A 16,972-nucleotide genomic window follows, 5' to 3' on the forward strand; every position below is an offset into this window, starting at 1 on the left:
TGCGGTGCCGGCGAGATAAAATATTACATTGGCCAGCATCAGCGTGGCGTCCCACCTGTTGTGCTGGCTAACAGGCTCATAAAGCGAGAGCCAGTCCTCGACGTCCACGCCATCTGTACCGCAGAATGTGCCCGGGTCGCGAGGGTGGGCTACGACGACCGTTGGCGTGGCAGGCGCAAACGGAGGGGCCGGGTCGGTAGTCATCTCGCCGGTTCGACCCGTCGTCTCGTCGGCTCGTCGGGTCGTCGGCATGTCGGCTCGAACCCGCGACCTCCACCAAAAGATGTTACGGGGATGTTACGGCGGTAAGTCTATATTGGCGGCTGCTCTGAGATGGCCAGCACTCAGCTCAGAACCGAGCCCCCAGCTACCAACTGTCAACGTCGTCGTCGTTCAGCGCACCGCCACTTCTTCGTTCATGATTCGTCCACTTGTAACAATATCTTTTTCCACAATAGCGTATGGTCTCTGCAACAAAAATAAAATACTAGACTACTTCAGCACCATACTTAAAAACATGACGTGCACAGAAATCCATATTTCTTGACTAGACAGCAAGCAACCTGCAATGTGGTCATGCAAAATAAGTACCAATAAGCAATCCATGAACTGACATACGACTGGCAACTAAAAATAACATGATGGGCAGCAAAACCTAATTAATTCAGGGTTCCGGGGACCAGAATAAGCCCCCCCCCCCCCCCCCCACCACCACCACCCACCTACCAAAATAAAAAGAAAATGAAGCTTGAGTTGCTGAAAATGCCAAAATGCAGTGAGGCCTGTTTAGGGGCTCCATTGTAAACGTGTCGAAAAGCCCACGACAAACAAGCAGTTTAAGCGTGCAGAAAGAACAACGTGGACGTAGGCAAGGGGAATACACATGAAAAATAAATTACCACCGATGCGCCAGTTGGCATCAGAAAGCGCCGCACAGCTGGGTTCGACAATAGCAGCCACTGCCTTGGGCTGGCGGAAACTACATGGACAGTCTACTTTTTGGCCCGGCCAGAGAGAGCCTCCGAATGTTGCCATGCCTACCACCAGAGGTGTTTGGGTTACAATGCACCATGCAGTAGGCAGCATTTTTACAGGATGTTGGTGACACCTCGACATGGAATCCCCCTTGAAGAGCTGCATGCGAAATTCCACAAGTGGACTTTCCCACACATCAGCGCAAACCAAGACATCATGGCAGAGCTCGCGCTACAAGGGTTGTGAAGGAGACGGGGTGAGTGCCATGGGTGTGGGCGTTAGGTATGCAACACATTATGGAAAGATCAAACAGAAAAACTGCAAGCTTCTGCACTGCAATTTTTTGAAGCGGGTGGTCGACCATCTCATGTATGCTATGTGGCAAAGCCCACTTGCAGAAGCTTAGCGCGCATAGGAATACATTCATTAAGGCTGCAAACAGGGCGAGTTGGTGCTGATTCATATTTGAACAGCGCAATAAAACTATGGGACACAATGAAGAACAGCGACTGTCGTGTCCATTCTTCGTTGTGTCCCGTAGTTTTATATCGCTGTTCAAATATGAATAGGAATACATAGAAGCAAAAGTTTTCAAAGCAGTTTTCTGATTTCACAGTGAACCTATGATGTCATCCCTTCGTGAAGAACAACCAAATTCATTCTAGAACACATTCTGAAAATATGAAGCATCATTCCAAAGGTGGTGTATTTTTAATGCAAAGTACGCGCGTGGGAGTCACTCGCCTTTGGGAGTATCAAAGCCATCAGCCAATGAAACCAAGGAGCATAGGGGATGTCTTTCTCTTTTTTTTTGATTTCCAGTTTTTCATCAATGGGAGATTAATAAAAGCCGAAGAAAAGGAACCACATGCCACCGGTGGGATCCGAACCCACGACCTCCGAATTTTGCATCCAGTGCTCTACCAACTCAGCTACGGTGACAGCTGTCCAGTCTTCTGCTTTTGGAGGTAATTATGTATAGTGCAAGCGAACCTTGCGAGTGTTCACCAGCGCCACCCTCGTTCATAACGGTGGACGTACAATGTCCTGTATTACTGCGAGTGCCATGTAGGAACGTCGTTGAACGGTCAGGGCAGGAGCTGTGCGAGAACCCTCTAATGCTACCAGGTTCGATCAAGGCTGCCAGATTCGAGGCCCTCGTTATGGCATACATGACGGAAACCAGCAACCACTGAAACCAAGGAGCATAGGGGATGTCTTTTTTGTTTAATTTGTAGTTTTTAATCAATGGCAGATTAATAAAAGCAGAAAAAAAACAACCACATGCCGCCGACGGGATCCGAACCCAGTTCGGTAATTTGGAGAACGTGGGATCGGATCCCACCGGCTGCTTGTGGTTGTTCTTTGTTCTGCTTTTATTATTCTCCCAAAGATTAGACACTACAAATGGAACAAAAGACATCCCCTGTGCTCCCCCTTGGTTTCGATCGCTGCTGGCTTCTGTTATGTAACGAGCACCTCTTTTCCCTTCCCTTGTCTGCTCATTGGGGGTATGAGGCAGATGCACGACCCATAGAAACACATGTAAGCAAAACTTACTCAATTATATTTATTTTTTGGCACAAAATCCGTGGAGGCGGCCATTTGATAATAGTTGGCGAGTGCTTTAAAAAAAAGTTTGATAAAGTATGCTATGTCATTTCGAAACTGCCTTTTTAAAACGCCAGGATAAATGTGCGTTGTGAAGCCAGACATACTCCCAAAAGGTACTCTATCCGCTGGGTGTTTAGAAAAATCGCACTCTTTTTACATAGGCCAACATTTCTGCCACGCATATTACATTCCTTCAAAAATACTGCTGTTCAATCGGTGGCAAAGTTTACGTTGAAGACAGTCCTCAAACAGCACAATAAATGAACCGCGTACTGTAGTCGACTAATTCCGTGATTACACACATAGGTGGCACTGGCGAATGCCGGAGCCAGAGACGGCCATGAGTATCGTTTGCAGCGCTGTCTGTGGGGTTCTATTTCGTGTGCCTGCCATGATGTTTGAGAACTGCTTTTTCAGATAATGCTCTCTAGGCTGCCTAGTTTGAACAAATGTGTGTGAGAAAATGCAGCACACACAGCAGCTTGTCGGACTACACAAGAAGCTTGTGTCATTTGGGGAAACTCCCAGCTTAGACAGGGCGCCTTTTGGGGGCATGTCCGGCTTCACAACAGACATTTACCTTTACATATTAAAGGATAACTTCGAAATGATGTAGCATACTTTGTTACACTTTTCGTAAAAGCACTTTCCAGTTGTCAAAGGGGCTCTGAAACAGTTGTCAAAGGCGCTCTGAAACACCTTAAGAGGAGAGCACATCAACTCGCTCAATCACGACATTGTGTTGTCAGGAAAACCTGAGCCAAATAATATGCAGAGGACCCACAATCACGCATGAAAGTTGGTGAGCCCTTCCCGGCGTCTTTTTCATGCTTGCACCCTCTTTCGTCGCTCGCACCTGCGTATACAAGTTAAGAGATGGCTATTAGTTCGATTCTTTCAGGCGGCAGGCAGCTATCATGGCCGCGGCCAATAAGCTCCGGCGAGTGAGGAAGCTCCGCTCCCAAAGGTGGGTCGGGTGGAGGAGCGCCGACCTGTCAGCGTGCAAAAAGTGATGGGAGGAGAGGGGAAGGCGTGAAGATGCTAAAATTCAAATTTGGCTACAGATAACTCAGCTTCTACAAATAGCATTAAAATAATTCTTGCTGGACAATAATTGTGAAGCGGCGTGCTTTAACATCCCAGGCATATGCAACTTTATTAGAGCCCCTTTCACAAACAGCCGCCTCCATGGGTACTCCGTGAAGCGAGAAAAATACTTCAGAAAATATTGCCCACATGTGTTTCAATGGGCTGCGCTCCCGTTCCATACCCCCAGACGGGAATCACCCCCACATGCATACAACGCGGCAGCGTTCTAAAAATACATCGCCTCTGAAATGGTGCATCATACATTCAGAATCTGTTCTAGGATGAACATAGCTGTTCTTCATGAAGGAAGGACACCATAGGTGCACTGTGAAATCAGAAAACTTTGAAAACTTTTGCTTCCATGTGTTCCTATGGGCGCTTTGCCTACTTTTCACTCCTAGTTTTATCCCATCTGGCAACAGCAGCGCCACCACAGTTTGTGTTAGTCTATACCGGTGGAGGTTGTCTTCCTGCTGCAGAGGCACAGAGCTTGCAACATTATGGCAATACTCCATTTGTGCACTTCCCTTCAAAAAGGGGTGCACAAATTATGTCAGTCCTTGTCAGCAACTTGGAATTATTTCAGCAACTTGGAATTATTGGATCACAGCAACTTGGAATTATTTCAGCAGGTTGCTTCAGACTCACCTCCCTGGAAGAACGGCCAGGGTCTAGCCAGGACGACACGGCCTCTTCTCCATCAAGTATCACCTGAACAGGCCCAAACCAGAACACAATTTTATAAACTTACAAACCCTGCTTCACAGTCCACACGTAGCATTCATTGGCATGCGTGCCTTGGGAGAGGGAGGGGTGTTGCACAGCTGACATGCCTGCAACCATATGTTTATGCTTTGTTCTCGAGTGCTTCCCTTGTTATCCACTTATTATTACTTACTAGTTCATAATTATTATACAGCCTGTAGGTTTTCATGAAAACCATGCAGATAAATATGCAACCCGACTTTATTATGCAACTTATCTTTACTGGTTCCAAATAATCATGCAAGTAAATAAACACATCTGAGCACAATATCTGAGCAGAAAATAAAAATGCCAAAATATCTCTTGATTACCAAAGAAACTAATTGCTCGGTGTTTTCTTACAGCTGTTGCAGCATTTTTCTTTTAAAAATATATCTTGAAAGATATAAAATAGATCTTGATGAACTTAATATCGCTTAACTAATATTTACCTTTCCGTTGAACATAGCAAAAAATTTTGGCTGTTTTAGTTTCTTTAATTTTGCACAATTTAATGTCTGTAAAGTGAGCGACAGATTGTTGTGCGTGCCATTTGAAAAATTATAGAAAAAACAAATAAATTTCAGATTGTACTGTATTGTATTAGGTTTTATGGTATATAAGCAACACAGGCTACCATGTGCCAAACATATGGTATAGTTTCTTTTCAAAAATTGGGTGCCCTCGGCGACAGTCCTTGCGCGGACAAGGACTTTAAGGAGCCGAACAAATCAAATGTAGACCTCAACCTTCTTCTCAGGCCTGTGTAAATGGATGAGGTGCATCACGAAATGCGCCAAAGCACAAGGTAAGAATTTTTAGAATTTTTTTTTTGTGATATATTAGTTTGTTTAAGATCGTGCTTCCTTCAGGAAAGTAAAAACAGATGGAATATCTAAGTGGATTATCTCCTAAAAGTAAATTGAGGTGGAAAGGAATGTGTTCATTGTAAAGTACAGTAAAATGTTTTTTCCTTTGCCATTCAAGTTCTGTACGCGACAATAAAATGATTTACAGTGAGCTCGCCTCCGCATTTCTCACTTAGATGTATGTCTGGATGTCACATAGAGGTATGTCACATAGAGGTATGCGCATGCACCATAAAATTACCTCTATTAAACTTTCCTGGTTCCTGCATGATCTCCATTCTCCCAGAATGGGTTTTACTAAATGCAGTTAGTAATTTTCTTCACTATTCCATGTAGGCTGCCATTTTGCTGTGTTTATTTTGTATTAACTTTATGGAAACTGCATAGGGCATATTTACAGTCCTTACTTCCTCATGGCGAGTTTGAGCAGCACACGCGTCAGCTCTCTCGTTGCCACTAATTCCAAGATGGCTTGGTACCCAGCAGAACTTAATTTCATGTCCTTGTGCTTCAGCAGTTATTAAGTTATATATTATATCTCCTATTAAAGGTTTTCTTACATTATAGGCATGCAGTGCTGTGATTACACTAAACAAGTACGTGTAAATGATGCTGTTTTGAATGGTCTTTTTGGCTATTTTTTCTACAGCCATGGAAATGGCATAACATTCGGCTAAGAAAATTAATGCACACTAAGGCAACCTGATGACCTTTTCCCATTTATCTTGCACCACAGCACTTCCGACGTAAAGTGCTATTTTTAGAACTGTCTGTATAAAACGCTGAGAATTCTTTGTATTTTTCGTCTAGCACCAAAAATTCTTGTAAATGTGTTCATGTGGAGTTTGCTTTTTGTGAAATCGCATCAGTGTGGTCACCTATAGCGGGAAAGGTGCACCAAGGTGGCAGTGGTTCGGGTCTCCGGGCAATATCAGGTTGTATGTCCAGAATGCCTAATTCCTGTTAAATGTCTTCAAAACGAAGGATGAGCGGTCTTGTTACATTGGGTTTGTTAATGGAAAGCTGCTTTGACGGGCACTTTGTAACTACAGTCGACGACCAATTTTTCGGACCCTCTAGGGGCCTCGAAAACGACCGAAAAATCAAGCAGTCCGGAAAATCAAATTTCACCGAAAAAATCCCGAACTTATTATCATTATGCTAGAGGAAGAGGTCAATTGTGTTGCACACATTCTAAAGCTCCTAATGACTAAATTTCGCCGCGCAACATGTGCACAGAAGACGGGCGGCGACCACTTTCACGAGCTCGGCCTGGCTGTGCTGCCCTTGGCATGCCGCCGATGAACGCACGGGTTGGGACAAAGTCTAAATGGGAAAGCGAACACGCCACTGTGGGAACTGCATTACGCCTGCAGTACAATCGGCCCAGAACGAGAACGCGAAGATGGTGAAACAATAAGAACCGAGAAACGGCCATAGCAAGCACACCGTCGGTGTTGGCCTCCGTCATTAGGCCTAGCGACTAGAGCCAAAATCGGCATCCTATTCGGCGATATGCACTCTGCGGTGGCTTGCGTATAATGAGGGGCATCTTGCCTGCCATCGAAACGCCAGTTGTTTACTGTTTTACGATAGAAGAGTCAAGGTTGCGGTGCGTTTTGCCGCGGGTACGCTGACCTCGCTTTGAAATGCACCACCATTTCCTCCTGCGCTCCATGGCTCCCATGTGCTTCACTGCTACCTCTTTCCGTATTCGAGACAAAAGACTCGGCATAGATGAGTTCCCCGAACTCTGACTGCTTTTCAAATTCGTGCAGTGGAAAACGTTCAAGAACCGTACGAATTCGAAACCACGCAGGCACAATGTGCAGACAGAATTTCAGTATCGCAAGAGGCCTCCTTTAAGCTTGAATTTCTTTTTATTTGATCCAGTTTTCGGTCTCTCCTGCAGGCTGAAGTAATGAGGCTCCACTGCACACATTATATGGCGGCTTGGGTGTTGGTGGCGAGTGCGAATGAGGCCCAAAAAATCAAGCAGTCAGGCGCTCTTGTACATTGGCTCTATGGGCCATGTTGGGGTGCCGCGAAAAAGTCATCAAGCATGTCCGAAGAATCAGGTGTTTGAATTTTCGGTCGTCGACTGTATGCAGTAGCAAAGATGTGTTGGTAGTGAAGGGGTGTTTAGGACGTACGCACAGGTGAGCGTGGCTCTCATATCTGCAAGAGGTGGTTCATTACATTCTACATATAGACTGTTTATGGGCGATGCCTGTATGTCCCAATTGCCAGGCGCAGACCTGAGTTATGTACTGGATCTAACTGCTTCAGGTAAAAAGGCCGAGCTGAAATGTACACTATGCACCGATAATCTATGCAAGAGCGAACTATGCTGTGGTAGATGTGTAAAAGGCAGGCCCTATCAGACCCCCAGCGTATAAGTATTAATTTATTTAATATATTTAATGATAGAGGCGCTTTCTTCTTCAGGTTCTTCATGTGGGATAAGAAGGTCAGCTTTTTCTCAAAAATTATGCCTAGGAATTTGTGGCCACACTTAACTGGGAATTCCGTTTCATTCAGGGGTAGGCTAGGATCGGCCTGTATGCCACGTTGGAGTAAGAAAAGAGAAAGAGTAAAAAAGAAAAGAGTAAGACAGCACCTAACGTGCTGTCTCGTCTGTTCCTTTTGCCTCTGTCCTTGTGCTTTCCACGCTAGTTGCAATGTCGCAGTCACTAACGAATACACACCAACTAGCCCAACTGTCTTCCATGACCATTTCGGACAGCCCATGTTGGAAGTTTATTTATATTTAACTGTACTTGTCTTTCGCATGATGATATGTTTGAGGACGTGCAAGCTATCTAAAGATCGTCGACAGACAATGCATAATATACCTTGAGATTATTTTACTAATACAATTCATTTAAACGACAAAGAGGGTTGTGCTTAAAATACATCCTTCAGGCACTCCATTTCTCTGAATAAAAATTCTCGAGAGGGTTGAACCGAGACGTACAAGGAATGTACGGTTCGACAGGAAGCCTTTTAGGCCGTTCAGCATCCAGCCGCGAATGCCAAGTTCAGCCAAGTCGTGAAGAATCCCAAACCTCCACATTGTGGAATATGCTTTCTCTAAATGAAAAAACAGCAAGACATAGTTGTTTTGTACAAAAGCTTCACGGACATTATTCTCAAGACAAACTAAGTGGTCTGTTGTGGAGCATGCCCTTTTGAAACTGCACTGCTGGTCATTGAGAAGCTCACAGGCTTCTAGCAAGAAGGTTAATGTAAAGGATTTTGCAAGGCAGCTAGTGAGGGCTATGGGCCTATAACTGCTGGGAGAGATTGGTGGTGTTCCGGGTTTTAAAAATGGAACGAAGATAGCCTTCTTCCAGGCTTCGGCTCGTTTACCCGATAATCAAACCTTATTAAAAAAGCTTAAAAGTGCCTCTACGGCAGGTTCAGAGAGATGGGATAGCATTTGATAATATATTCTATCAGGACCAGGCGTAGTCTGTTTACCAGCGGACAAGACTGTGTGGAGTTCTTCAACTGTAATAAGATTACGATATGGTTCATTTGTACAGCCACTTGTAGGGAGTTTCTCGGCTGTGTTTTTCTACTTCAGAAATGATTGTGTGTACATAGTGTGAGGAGTTGGAAACTGCTAAAAAATATTCACCTAAAGTGTCTGCCTGTGCTTCGATGTATACCAGGGGCTGTTAGAAAGGGAAGTCTGAATGCAGAGTACTTACCATTCAGCTTTCATGGTAAGCAATGGGGGGACCCTCATCGTTGCTTGTTAGGTGAATGCTACTTGATGAGGCCCGAAGGCAGTCCTTGACCTTTGTGTCCTACGCTGCTCGGAGCTCAACTTAGCTGCACTTTTAATAGCCCTGGGATTGCTACGGCTGCAGTCTCTCTCGGCGTCGCAGGCTCTGCCAGATGCAGCAAGAGTCTGTAGCACAAGGAAGACTCACAAAATGTGCATTCACTCACAGGCACCCTGTGGTGAAGCCAGCGCATGTACTGAGGGGCCTCCATAGTCAGGATGCTGAAGCCAAATGTGCCATTCTGGAAAATTGGGGGAAAAAAAAGAAAAGAAAATGAGAAGATAGGCATCGAAATATGATGAACATTGCAACCAAAAAGCGGCCAGTACGATACAGCAAAGCTAATGCTGATTGCAAGGCATGGTTTTTTGGTTCAAAGAGAACATTTTGAATACTTCTGGCAGACAAAAAAGGCTGCACAGCACAATCGGCATTTTCAAAATCATCCATTTTTCTAAAACACATGGCCATTACATGAAAAAGAAAAAGAGAATGCATTAAAGCTTTGTTACACTCACTGAAGTTGTGTCAATGTCCTGCAAAAATGGCCATCGGAAATGGGAAGAGCCGACCTATGCACGGTGCCAATGTATTCGTGGGGTATCTGTGCGAGACCTACAAGGGAACTGCTGCTCTTAACTGCGACTAGGTCATTGCACAGCTGTTGTTTTCAAGTGGCGACCCCATGACAACTGCTAGGAGTATGCACTTCATGCCCCGCACCACCCTGCATAAGGGCGTCTGAAAGGGGGACCGATTTCGATGTGTCTCATGCTAGCTCGTACTCATTTTGCTGCACTTGTTTAGCGAATTTCACGCAGAGAAGAGCAGCTGTGGTAGCTGCAGTCTGCTCAGACTCATTCCGCGGCAGTCAAGGAAGCCCTGTGTCCACCAATTGCAGCATAGTGCGATCCGCTTCCATGGGGAGCCACAGCACATACACAGGGTCACCCTCGGGGATGACACCGGCCAGCTGTTTGCACACTTGCCCTGCCAGGGCCAGTCAGGAAGCCAATCGCACTATGCTCCCTATTGATGCACACCAGTTACAGCACGTGCACACCACAGGTAGTGCGGCACGCTTCTGCTGGCTCATGCCTGCTCGCATGAATAAAACAAACACTTAGAATACCAAACATTCCGATTGAATCGAATGTCGAATTCTTTACCATTCGACCCCGAATATTCGCACATGCCTACTAATTCTACAACAAGAAAACTGACTGAGCCTTTGCAAATGATGCAATGCCTTTAAGAAACAAAAATCACCCCCATGAGTACCCGCCACTCAGCTTCCACCTGGGCCTCTCTGGAACTCCATTCTCTCGTGCATGAAAACGTTCTTCACTCCTAGGGCTGCCAAGGCAAGTGACACACTGCATAAGCAGCCACACTCGTTCTGTGTGCAGTTTCTGCATACTTTTGGTCTCCCTGCCAGACAATAGTGGAGCTGTCACAAATGCTTAGCTGCTCCCTCTGCAGCCAATCACGTCACCTTTCATGTGCCATTTTCTTGCACCTTCAGTTTATTTCTTTATTAAAGTACAGTCAATCCTGCATTCTGAGAACGACCAATAGCATCTTGAAGCACGTTTTTTAGCAGTAGCCCGGTACTGAGAAATGAGGCAGAAAAGAAGCCTATAGTACTCTTCAATATAAAGGTAATCCTTCACCAAAAGCACAAAAACCTGAATACCCCACTGCAAATTGTGTAAAACAAGAAACTTCAAACTGTAGCCTGTAGTCTCGATTTGAGGTTTGTAGTAATGAGAAAATGTAAAAATACAAACCAAAACTGGAAGGAAAATAGAAAAGAAGAGAAGAAAATTTATGTCGCATTCATCAGCGATAATTCCTTACTGCATACATGCCCTCCCCCCCTCAGCCCAACAGTTCTTAAATAGTACTTTCTCAAAATCAAATCAAATTTGAATACTGCAGCTTTGCTACCGAATACACAATTGAATTTATTTCCATGAGGCATGGTGAGGATAAGGCAAAATTCCGCATTTCACTGCTTGACTGGACCTCTCCCCTTACAAACAACAGTGCGTCATGCAAAAAAGCAGCACAAAATAGGTGGACATAACACAGCAGATCATTTCTTAACAACAATGACTCTGTAAGTAGGACGCATAGATACAAAGTAAGAAAGAGTATGCTACTCATGTATAGGTTTGGTTACTTTATGCGACTCAGGCTCAGGCTATAAGGGACGCTGTAGTGGAGGGCTCCAGATAATTTTGACACCTGGGGTTCCTTAACGTGCACTGACATCGCACAGTACACAGGCCTCTAGAATTTCGCCTTCATCAAAATGAGACTGCTGAAGTCGAGATCGAAACCAATGTCTTTTGTGTCAGCAGCCTAGCACCATAACCACTGAGCCACCATAGCGGCTCACAACTCATGTATAAATAAAAATGACTGCTACCAAAAAATAATGGCACAAAAAAGAACTTATACGAGGATAATCACACTTGAAACACATGTGAAAAAAAAATAAAAATCTCTAACAATCACTGGAGCTAGTTGGATGATAAACAAATAAGGATATATACCTTAACAAACATAAGCTTGCAATACAGTCAATAGAGTGAAAACTGAATTAATTGAAGTAGCAAGATTTTTCTGAACCTAAACTGTAGTACGGCTTACAAAGATACCCTTAAAGGGAAGCTGAAGCACTTTTCGAAAAAATTGAGTTCCATGCGGCATTTTCTAGTTTTCACTCCTCTGAAAAAAAATATTGCATTCAAAAAGGGCGGAAATAAACGCAAAAAGCTGTTTTTTGGAGTAAAATGGGCACCAGTGTCTCAGGGCGCCGAGCGAACGCCGCCAATGGCCGGGATCGTCCTGACGTCATCTACGGGGATCTCCGGCCAGCACCGACTGTGTTGCTGCGTAGCGCGTTGCTTCGGCTGGCTTGAAAACCGTGTTTTGCAAATTGTGGATCCGTCGTTCACCAAAGCGCGGGCCGAAATGCGGCAAGCAAAGCAGGACAGCCAGCAGACTACCCGTGAATGGCGTCACTTCCGCCAGTTCCGTCCCCCATTCGGCGCTTCTGGAAGCGAAGAGGGCGTTTCGGCGGCGGGTTTTTAACAAGCGATTGCAGCTCATTTTGCGAACAGAATCGAGAAAAAATTTACACACATGATTTTCAATGTCCCTTCTTCCCAACCACATCATTTCATGCAATTTGAAAACCATTTCAGCTTCCCTTTAAGTTGTTTCATACTCAATCCGAAGACATCAATGTTATCATTTAGGTAGGTGTTTATTAGATGAGGAATGTTGTAACATAGAGTTTACCTTGCGTAGTTTGTGTGATGAGGATAAAGCTTCCAATGTTCTGGATTTCGTGAGTCATGATTTCAGTGTAGTTTAATAGAAAGTTCTGCCAGGCTCGTTAGCAAATTATTGATTGCTTTGCGCTCCCTTATCAGTGCTAAACATAAATTGTAGCGACAGATGTCTTCCACCTTCATTGATGCGAACTTTATTTAGAAAGTGTTAACCTGTATTGCTATCATGTGGCAAGTATGTTATACCTGTAACAATTTTTGCATTGTAACCTGGCAAGTTTTTACATGTTGTTTGTTGTAGTTGTTCCCCAGAACATAGTGCACTAACTTGAGTGGGATAAGAGGTCAGAATAGTACAGTAGCACCATTATGTTTCTTGGGACAAAATCTGTGTTTTTATAGAAAGTTTATCACTGATGCAAGTTTGGATGAAACACTGCCGCAAATCTTTGTCCAGTGATGAGCTCGGCTCCTGCGATGAAATAAGTGTAGTAAACAAAGAAATGAAAGGGCTAATGAAAGAAATCAAGACATTGAAAGAAAGCAACAAAGCACTGAAAGATGAAAACAGCAAGCTAGTTGAGCATGTAGAGCAGCTTGAGCAGTACTCCCGCTCGAACAATCTGAACATCTGATCTTGAACCTAGCGATGTTGTCATTAAGCTAGTCGAGGCGGTCGGCGAACCGATATCACTGAACGACATTGTCACATGTCACACAGTACCCACGTAAACTCAAGTGAAACAAACATTATTCTGCGTTTCATGTATCGCAGTGAAAGAAACGGTGCATCAGCAAAGGCAAGGAAAAACTTGGTCACAACTGGTACGTTCGGATAAGAAACACTCAATGTAGTTTTCATAAATGAGCATCTCACTCGCTGCAACAAGCAGCTACTTGGTGTTACAATCAAAAAGAAAAAAAGAAAAAGCAAGTTGGATGGAAGTATGCATGGTTAAAGATGGAAAAATTTTTGTGCGCAAGGAAGATGGCTCGTCTGTGATCCCCATCACATCCTTGAGTGACCTAGATAACATGACTAGCAGTGATGTGATGGGACATCGTAGTCGTATCTATTTGGCCAGTGAGTCAGGGTATGCAGAAATGTGAAATTCCATGCTAGTGAAGCTCGACTGCCTTAAAAGCCTGGAACCTGAAGGCACATTGTCTTTTTGTCATCTAAATTCCCGTTCGCTGGAGAATAAGCACGACGACTTTGGACTTTTGCTGGATTCCATAGATATCAGGTTTGATCCTTTTATGGTATCTGAAACCTGGTACACTAAAGCTTCCTGTAGCTTTGATCATTTGGGTTATAAAAGCTTTGCTCTTTGTTGTCTGCAGAAAAAGGGTGGTGTTTGCTGCTCTTTTTAAAAAATGTTTTTTAACATGCATATTGTTGAAGAATTTTCTGCGTCAAATAAAAACTGTAAGGCACTGACTGTTCGAGATGCCTGTAGATTGTTCGCCGTGATTTATCACTCCACGCACACAAATGTCACCGTTTTTCTGCAATTCCTTGAGCAGCTTTCTGACTTTTTATCTCTAATAGGTATTTCTTATTTCTTAGCTGGGATATTAACATTGACCTGACGGTCAGTTCAAACTACTGAACTGGTCTGCTACCGGGGTTCAATGCATATGGCTTCGTAAACCCCATGAATGAGCGCACACGTATAACATCATCTTCGAAAACTCTAATTGATATTTGTCACCAATGTCGACAAACCTGCAACTGCTGGCACCCTTGTATGTGACATTAGTGCCCCTTCGACGTCGCTACAACAGACTCCCTAGGTCATCTTGTCCCTCCATAAGGCACCTGGCCCCTCAACAGAAAAGTCAAGGCAACTTTCATCGCCGCTTTCTCCCGAAGTGTGCACATTTCCTGAAGCCTCTGACCAACCTTTTGGCTACCAAAAAAGATCTGGCTGCGCCACTAGAGTGAACTGACAACGCTGCATCCGCATTTGCTGTTGCCTATTTTTGAATTTCACCAAGACAGAACAGCACCAAAGATAGAAAACTCACCCGCCTGGTTTTTTCAAAATGTCACTACATAGCTTCTTTAAACAGTTTTCATGCTGATATTCAAGCCCACAACTGGGCTCATGTTCTTGAAAAAACTGATTTTGATTCCAAGTATGACGCTTTCTTGTCAGATACTATTACAGTCCTAAACAAAAAGCATTTTCCATGCAAGTCACGCACAAGTAACAAAAACTCGCAGAAGCCACGGATTACATTCTCGGAAACACTAACATAGAACAAGCATGTTGATACACTCTGCAACAAACTTAATTATGTTTGCGGGATACTAATTAGACATCGCCACTTCCTGCCAACAGCAGTTAAATGCTTAATCAACCTTTCAGGTTGATTACAGCCTCATAATCACCCTGAACAAGTGCCCCTTCGACGTCGCTACAACAAACTCCCTAGGTCATCTTGTCCCTCCATAAGGCACCTGGCCCCTCAACAGCAAAGTCAAGGCAACTTTCATCGCCGCTTTCTCCCGAAGTGTGCTCATTTCCTGAAGCCTCTGACCAACCTTCTGGCCACAAAAAAAGATCTGGCTGCGCCACTAGAGTGGACTGACAACGCTGCATCCGCATTTGCTGTTGCCAAGAAAGCGCTCACAGACGCCACCTTGCTCATAGATCTAGCTCGTGATGCTCCACTTCGTCTCGTCACCGATGCACTGAGGATCGCAGTTCTCGAGCAGAATGTCTCTGGTTGGCAGCCTCTTGGTTTTTTCTCGCAAAAGCTGAAGCTACCTGAGGCTAAATAGAGCACTTTCAGTCGAGAATTCCTCGCAGTGCACCTTGCCCTCAAGCATTTTCCCCACTTCCTGGAGGGCTGGGACTCTCACGCCGTCACTGAACATAAGCCTTTGATGTTCACCTTCCAGCAGAACCACAACACGAGATCCACCAACAGCATCTCCAAGTTTGCAGTGATTCACCCTCATGTCCATGGGCTGGAAAATAATTGCTGCCGATGCACTCTCCCGTGTCGGTTCCCTGCTGACCCAGTCACCAGTGGACATAGAAAAACTAGCAGCCGCCCAGTGCAATGACCCAGAGCTGCATCGCCTTCGTTCCTCATCCATGTCACTGTCTTTCACCAATTGTCCGCTGGCGTTTTCCTCCATGTTGATTACGTGAGAAATCTACTGGTGTCTTGCGGCCCTAAGTACCTTAGCCACTACCATGTGTTCTATTGTAAAACTAACCACTTCTAACAATGCTGGCATAGAACATTATTTTTTATTGTTCTATGCAGAAAAGCATGAGCACAGTCATGCCCCTTCCGTTAGCAGACCAGATGCTGATGCTCCCTCATAAAATGCACACAGCACCCACAAGTGACACTGGTTTTTGCTTCCCCTCGTTTTTTTTGAGTGAGTTACTTTGCATAGCTGATTCAACATACCTTTGTAACATCAAAGATTGCAGCCATCGTCAGAAGACGCAGGCCATTCCAACGACCCTCGTGGTACAGTTGCTCTACGTCGCAGTCTTCCAATGCTCGCTCCACCAGAGAGACGCCCTCAGGCTGCTGGTTGTACACAAAGTACGGCTGCTTGCCAGACTTCGGCACGTCCTTCCACTCGTAGTAGCTGCATAGCCGCAAGAAATGTCCAGGCATGCTGCCAACATGAATGGCTCAAGCTACTCTGCCACTTACTATGGGGCAGCACTGAGCAGCACTGAAAGTGCCCCCACCCATATGCGTTCCATCAGAAGCACATCACAAAGCCAGCTTTTCCTGCACTGCCAAACTTTAATAAGACAGCAGACGCACATTTTGCTCTTGACATGTCTACCAAGGATTGACAAAATACAAGCGCATGGCCCAAGATAATTTTCCTATCCCTTGAACAGAAACCCGTATCATTTTGTACAAGCTAACCTAATCAAAGCAAAGACACCAATTCTCCACTACAGACCCCATTTCTTTGCTAAACTGAGCAAGCTGAAGCCATTGATGCACAGCATGCTGTTTACCAATACAGTTTACACTGCATACATCAAACTCTGAGGAGATCAGGAATAGTTTGATATTTTTATAATTTGTATAAAACATGCCACTAGAGAAACTCATCTCATTGGTGCAAGAGCATTTTGAAGCAGGCTTTGCTGCAGCCGAAAATTCAATTTGGAGTAGCTTCCTCGTGTACTGAACCACGAGCCCAGGAACGAGGAACCAGGAGTGCTGTTTCTGCCTTGCGTTTGTATGTGTCAATGTGATCCGTGCTTTACTGTTACTATCGGGCGACGTTGAAACTAATCCGGGACCACCTAATACTGATGCTGTTTTGGCCGAACCTCGAAAGTTGAGCGTTGGTCATTCAAAACTTATTTCCGAAGTCCAAGGCCTGAAAAACCTACTAGTAGCAAAAACCAACTAGTTGGCGGCATATTATGGCCGTGTACTGACCACACTCTGTCACGCAGGTCTATTGCATCGTTTGTCTTCGATGTCCCCACAAGATCAAGATTGTCCCGATTGTGATCGCAGCGAGCATCCCTTCGCCCGCTATGGCGCATCAAGAAGGGTCAGCGAAATCGAGGGGGCC

General features: G+C 44.8%; 1 protein-coding gene across 8 annotated transcripts in view; it reads right to left on the minus strand.

Annotated features, from left to right (window-relative positions):
- The window catches only part of LOC144122087 (abasic site processing protein HMCES-like), a 120,292-nt gene that overhangs the window by 34,072 nt on the left and 69,248 nt on the right, over positions 1-16,972 (minus strand). For all 8 annotated transcript variants that reach the window (XR_013312799.1, XR_013312800.1, XR_013312801.1 and 5 more), the window contains exons 4-6: positions 15,826-16,012; positions 9,252-9,326; positions 4,327-4,389 (exon numbers count right to left, since the gene is read on the minus strand). Coding sequence is in view for 4 of the 8 variants with exons in the window: in XM_077655607.1 (XP_077511733.1) it covers positions 4,327-4,389; positions 9,252-9,326; positions 15,826-16,012 (325 nt within the window). In the remaining 4 variants the exon portion in view is untranslated. The remainder of the gene's footprint in view (positions 1-4,326; positions 4,390-9,251; positions 9,327-15,825; positions 16,013-16,972) is intronic.

Source organism: Amblyomma americanum, chromosome 2, assembly GCF_052857255.1.
Source record: "Amblyomma americanum isolate KBUSLIRL-KWMA chromosome 2, ASM5285725v1, whole genome shotgun sequence".
Classification (NCBI taxonomy): Eukaryota; Metazoa; Arthropoda; class Arachnida; order Ixodida; family Ixodidae; genus Amblyomma; species Amblyomma americanum.